This window comes from Poecilia latipinna, unplaced genomic scaffold (genome assembly GCF_001443285.1).
Source record: "Poecilia latipinna isolate Pla-1442-1.1 unplaced genomic scaffold, P_latipinna-1.0 Scaffold725, whole genome shotgun sequence".
Lineage (NCBI taxonomy): Eukaryota > Metazoa > Chordata > Actinopteri > Cyprinodontiformes > Poeciliidae > Poecilia > Poecilia latipinna.
The window spans coordinates 47,822-53,821 of NW_015113341.1; the positions used below are offsets into that span (position 1 = coordinate 47,822).

Consider the following 6,000-nt stretch of genomic DNA (forward strand, 5'->3'; position numbering starts at 1 on the left):
CAAACGCTGTGGTCCGTTCTTGGACCTGAGCGGAGTCGACCACGTTCTGAGCCAACGCTGCAGCTAACTGATTACCGATTCAGACCTGGTGAATAAAGCATTTAACTGTACACAATGAAAAATTAATGCACGTTTACCCTTTTATTGTTTTAAACATGAGTTTATTGTCAATATACCCTTGTATACTTGAGAGAAGTTATTTGTATTTCATTCCATACACATGTGTAGTGTCCTGCTGTTCAGGTAACATCTGTGTTAAACTAGTCCCTTCATCTATCATTTTAAAATCTAGGTTTTATCAGGCAGGTTTTTATAAATAATAACAGTCTACACTATTTGGCAATTTTCTCAATTGAGTAATTTTGATCGAAATCACTAGTTTTATTAATGATGATAAATTATTTGTACCCAAATCTACACAACCTACTAGTATGACAAGAGGCAAGAAGACAAACAGCTGGTCTGCATCTGGGCATGGAAACTCTTCAACGACTTATAATTTTTATTAGTATCCATCAATCCAGATTATTAGGTTAGTCTCAAGTCAAACCGCATTGGAAAAACTTACAGAAATACTTAAAGATAGGCAGTTTTAACATTTTTTTATTTCCCCCCTTACAATAAGTTTTTTAATTCTGGGAAAAGACAGTTACAGATTTGGAATAATCACTTCTTACGGGAGGAGTTACAATTTTCCACTGGCTTCTGAGAGAAACCAGAGTCTGTCTTTATGGCGTGCACAGAAGTTTTTCTTAACCAGAAAAGGGTTTTTTTTTTTTTTTTTTTTTCCATTTTTGCTTCTATGCATCTGTTATTAAGTCAGTCGATCCTTTGCAAAGCCCTTTCTAAACACATCTATTCCAAAAATCTCCACCCAGTCAGCAGGTGAGGTGGTAAGATGTCTGGCTGAAGTTTAAGTGAACATGTTGGCGAGGCTGCATGCGCCAAGGATAAGCTCCAAGAACGATGAAAATAAACTCAAAAACTCCCACACAGTTTGTGGTGTGCACAAAATACAGGATCAGACTGGGATGTGGGACTAAGTAGACAAATGGCTCAAGTTCAGGCAGCACCTAATGGATTGTACTTAATGCAACATCAGGAAGACGCCTGAAAAAAGAGATTCTCCAAAAACAAGCAGGCCTTTCATGGTTGTGTTTGCTTCAGGCATGACCGAGTGAGATAGAGATACAGTTTGCGACCACACAGATACACATAATCTGTTTTTTGTTTTACAATAAAAACTTTCTTTTAAGTCCCATTATAGCTTAAACAAGCTTCACCTAAGGAAGCGATAAACCCATTTTAAATCCAAATTGCATTTGTTCTGTAATAGGAAGGTGTTCTGGCAAGTTCTCATGACTTTTGAAGGTTTAGATGCCCAGTAATTTATTACTGAAAGAAATCTACATAAAAGCATAAGTTAAGGGCTTATGCTTTTATAAATGGACAGGTTTCCAATTTTAACCTGGTTAAATAGCACATTTAACCAGATGTTAAATGCAGAATTTTATATAAATCTTCCTCAGTTAGGCAACACCCTATTAGTGTACTAGAAGAATAAACATAATTAGATATGTTTAATATATAAACTGAGACATGAACCTTAGTTCAAGACATATTTACATAACAAAATGTAAACAGATTTGCAAGTAAAAAAAAAAATCTCTTTCCACCAGCAGCTCTTTAATTAAAATAAACTAAATGTAGAGATTATTACAATCATCCAAGCTAGCTTTTACTAGCCAAGAAGAAGAATTTTGATCTAATATTCTTCTAGAAAGCTCTTTCTTCTTCTTAGCTAGCTAGCTTTCTAGCACCAGGAGCTAGCTTGCTAGCTAGCTTTCTAGCACCAGGAGCTAGCTTCTTAGCTAGCTTTCTAGCACCAGGAGCTAGCTTCTTAGCTAGCTTTCTAGCACCAGGTGCTAGCTTTCTAGCTAGCTAGCCAACGTGCACGATAAATATATTTGTCCTTATTCTTACTCATGAGAATCAAGAATCTCTTTGTGATCAGTAATTTGGTCAGTACAAGTAATACATTTAACATTTAAATAAAATGAAAATGAAATGATAAAAACAAACACTGAAAACGTTGTGGTCAGTTTAAAGAAGTGGATCCTTCTCAGCTTCTGAGTCACCAGCTACCTCAGACTCCTTTCAGGCAAAAGAGTGAAAGTTGCCACACCACAATGGCAGAAAGCTGGCGTAACAAAAGGATATAGACTCGTCTTCCAGCCATTCCCTTAAGGACTGAGGCCGACTCCTCTTGGCTTATGAGATTTAGGCCCAGCAGTGAAAGAAGGGAACACTGCTGCACTGAAGTGGCAGTACTCTGCATCCTCTGAACTGAATAACCTAAAGTCCACCGACTGAAGGGAAGGGTGGAGTTCACAGACAGAGTCAAGCTGTTGAACAGCGACAAAAAGCACAAAGATGACAGAGTGCTCTTTGAGGTGAGGAACAGTCCCTTTTTATTACAGTGAAAAAAGGTGAGTTTACTAACATGAAGAATAAGTGAAATTAAGAACATGTTAACATGAGAGCTGTTACAATTCACACTTTTTCCTGCTTTATTTAGAACAACTTTGCAGCAAACTTTGAATGCAACTCTGACATAGCAGTTGGGTGTCATGTTGAATTTGTTTGGTATTTTGCATCAGGCACCTATAAACCAAACTGGATTTGTTTCATCACTCGAACCTTTTAAAGCTCCTAGGCAGACTTTTAATTCGACATAAATTTTGGTTTGTCGCCCATCGAACAACATCTTATGAACGGTTTCTCTTTTTGTTTTGCGACTTTGTTGCAAGATGGTATTTAGTCGAGATAAAAATCTACACCACAAAAAAGCCAAGCCTCCAAATGTACGTTTCTGGTGACATCACGACAGACATCAGTTGATCAGAACTCAAGATGTCAATTTATAATCTTCTTGTTTCTCCACTGTGTTTCACCAAATCCCTCCTTCAGCTGTGTGTACTTGTTTTTGGCATGACTGCATAAAAGCATTATTTAAGAACAATGTGAAAATCAAATCAATTCAAAATGGGATTTTCCTATAATGTCAGTTAATCAGTGTGATTCTTTTGTCTTTTGTGATGTTGATGTCATAAATTCAAATACAAAGTGGAATTAAGTGTACTTTTTAAAAAGCTTGTATTTCATAAAATCTGACAGTGCTGTGCTGTTTATCGCACATTTGTTTGCAGTGGAGAAATACTGCTGTGGACGGTCTTTACAAATAGCTAACAAACGTATTAATTAAGCTGAAATTGATGTTGCTCGGCAGATAATAAAAGAAGCACCAGCGCAAAGTCACATGGAAGTGAAACTGCAGCAGGGTGTGTAGGGGAGTGGCAGATGTTTCTCTTTAAGACCTGAAAGACGGGGACTAAAGCTGTGATCAGTGCTGACCACAGGGGCCACACCAGACCGAGAATGAGCTCACTGCTGTTACTCAGCGTTCCGACAGAACCTGTCCGATGCTGCAGCAACGTGACCCAATCGAGTTATAAACCATTCCAGGCCTGTGTTCAAAGTGGCAGATTGATCTTTGCATCAAAATCGACCACTTAACTACCTCTGACTTTGGAACAGGGAACTGTGGAACAGCACAGCAATCTCAACGGGTAGGTGGAAAAGCTCACCAGCAGCTATAATTAGACTAATAGCTCGTCTGTCTTGGGGAAAAAAAACAAAAAAAACAAAAACAAACTATAACCTTGTTGGTTTTGTAAATATGATGGGAGAATCCCCTAACTGGCAGCCACAGTTGCTAGACATGCTATTGAAAAACGGGTTTTACAGGAAGTGGCTAAAACAATGCTTTTTCCTGCTCTAGTCCTGTCATGAAGCCACAGTGGAGCTCATATTAATCATTCGTCATCTACTTTTGGATCCAAACGACGGAGTTTTACAATAGAAACACTCCACGAAAGGAAAATACAAACTATTGTCTAGGAAGTTACCATTAATAGTAATAAACTGACCACAGAACAGTGATATTCACAACTTTAAGCTACACTGAACTGAGGGGGAAAAGGCCTTAAACAGGCTGTGTACACTGCTGAAATTTAACAAAAATTATCAGAGAAGCTACTCTACAAGTTCAACGTTTTTATTTGTGTTGATCAGTTTTACCATTTAAATCATCCCCTAAGAAAAACTTTTCTTAGAGTTTTTCAGCTAGATGTTACAAGATGGTTCACAGACAGCTGAAATTTCAATTATATTTTCCAAATCCTGAAAAATTGGTGACATAACTCACTTTATTTTCAATAGAGATGAATCGGTAGCTGAGCAGAGTCAGATGAATTTCAGAAACTTGCTTGACCCATTCAGCAATCAAAAAAAAAAAAAAAATTTTTTTGGGATGTCTGTGAAGGCATCATGACCCATACCAATAATAGCATGGCTTTGTGGAAACTTTTACATAGTGTAGTTGGTGAGGGAAGCTTAATATAGCTGCGTGTGTAATGTGTTAAACAATAAATACGCAGGAAGCACAATGTACATGCAAAGATTTTCCATGGAGGTTTGCCTGCTGAGCCTATCAGTTACAGGGTTTTCATTCATGCCACTTAAATAGGTAAATGATTGAAATTTGACTTTTTTTTTAGCTAAATTCCTGAAAAAGAGACATAAATCTATATTTAATTGTTTAAAAGTGACAATGGACTAATGTAACACACCTTTCCTTTTTACATGTTTAGAAGTCACCATAACCCCAAATAAACAGAAAAGATCAAGAGAGTTTAATCTTTAATACATAAAAGTTAAAATAAATGTTATTCAAGTGTTATTTAAGTTCAAAATACTGACATCAACTGTCTCATTTGTCTTTTCAGATGGCATTTCTCTGAATGCATCTGATCTGATTACCACTTTCTATTTACAGGCTTCAGTCTGAAAGTCACCACCTCATTTGAAAGTCCATTCTGTTCCAGCTAGGACAAAGGTTAAACTTAAAGGACATTCACTGTACCTGGTCAAACAGCTGCTTGCCCGTAGTGCTGGGCTGGATGGCGAACTCCAGCTCAGCGTCCATGGTGGTGACGCGTACATTGACCTGTAGAGGAACGAAACGGCAGCAGTTTAAAAGCTGACACAGAGAAACAGAGCAAATCTTTCACAAGATTTAAGACGCAGCACTTTGAGTGTTTATCTTCTTACAGATTTTTTTTTGTTTTGCTTTTTTGCTACATTTTAGAAAATTAAACAAAAGTTAACATTAGAGAAATATAATATGAGAGCCTGCTTTCAAATGTTGATTTCATTTATTAAGAAAAAAGTTGGCCAAACTAACCTCACCCTGTGTCAAATAGTGATTTCCTCTTAAACCTAAACTTGCCAAGTCACCAAGAGTGGAATGAACTTAAGCAGCCTATATGCCTGAGCTTAAAACATCAGTGTGTTGTTTTTATTAAAAAAACATATACATGTGTGTTTTTACCCATTTCCTAAAATCATTATGTTGCGACAGCTGATAAAAGAATCTGTGAAAAAGGATAGAGCCCTTTTGCCTCTAGCCTATGCGGTCATGTGAAAAAATACATTGCTCCATCAGGAAAAAAATAAAAATAAAAAAGAGCCAAGAGGAAAGTTTTGGCACCGTCAATCACCCTCATGTATGCTCCACTCACACCCCTCCCTAAATGCTCAGGCTAGTTAGCATTGCCTATGACAGCAGATAAAAGTTTTCCTGGAACGGTAAGTTGTTTCTCTGCCATTAGCATATTTAGTAGCACATACAGACGCTTGATTAACAGCACCAAGACCTTCCTCCTGGCTGTGGTTGGTTGTTTTTGACCAGGAGCAGTGCATCTCTTCAGACTGCAATGGCAGCACTGGGAGGAAGTAGAGGAGATTGATCTTTTCATATCTGTCTCATGCAATCACAACATGGTGACAGTTTTAACAAAAATGTAAAAAAAAAAAAAAAAAAAAAAAAAATTTTTTAAAAACTTTACAACTGTGGGTTTTAAGGCAATGGGTGGGTTT

At 37.3% G+C, this 6,000-nt stretch overlaps 1 protein-coding gene across 1 annotated transcript in view; it reads right to left on the bottom strand.

Moving 5' to 3' along the window:
• The window catches only part of ezrb (ezrin b), a 37,134-nt gene that overhangs the window by 16,065 nt on the left and 15,069 nt on the right, over positions 1-6,000 (bottom strand). The window contains exon 3 of the mRNA XM_015045417.1: positions 4,985-5,068. Coding sequence (XP_014900903.1) covers positions 4,985-5,068 — 84 coding nt within the window. The remainder of the gene's footprint in view (positions 1-4,984; positions 5,069-6,000) is intronic.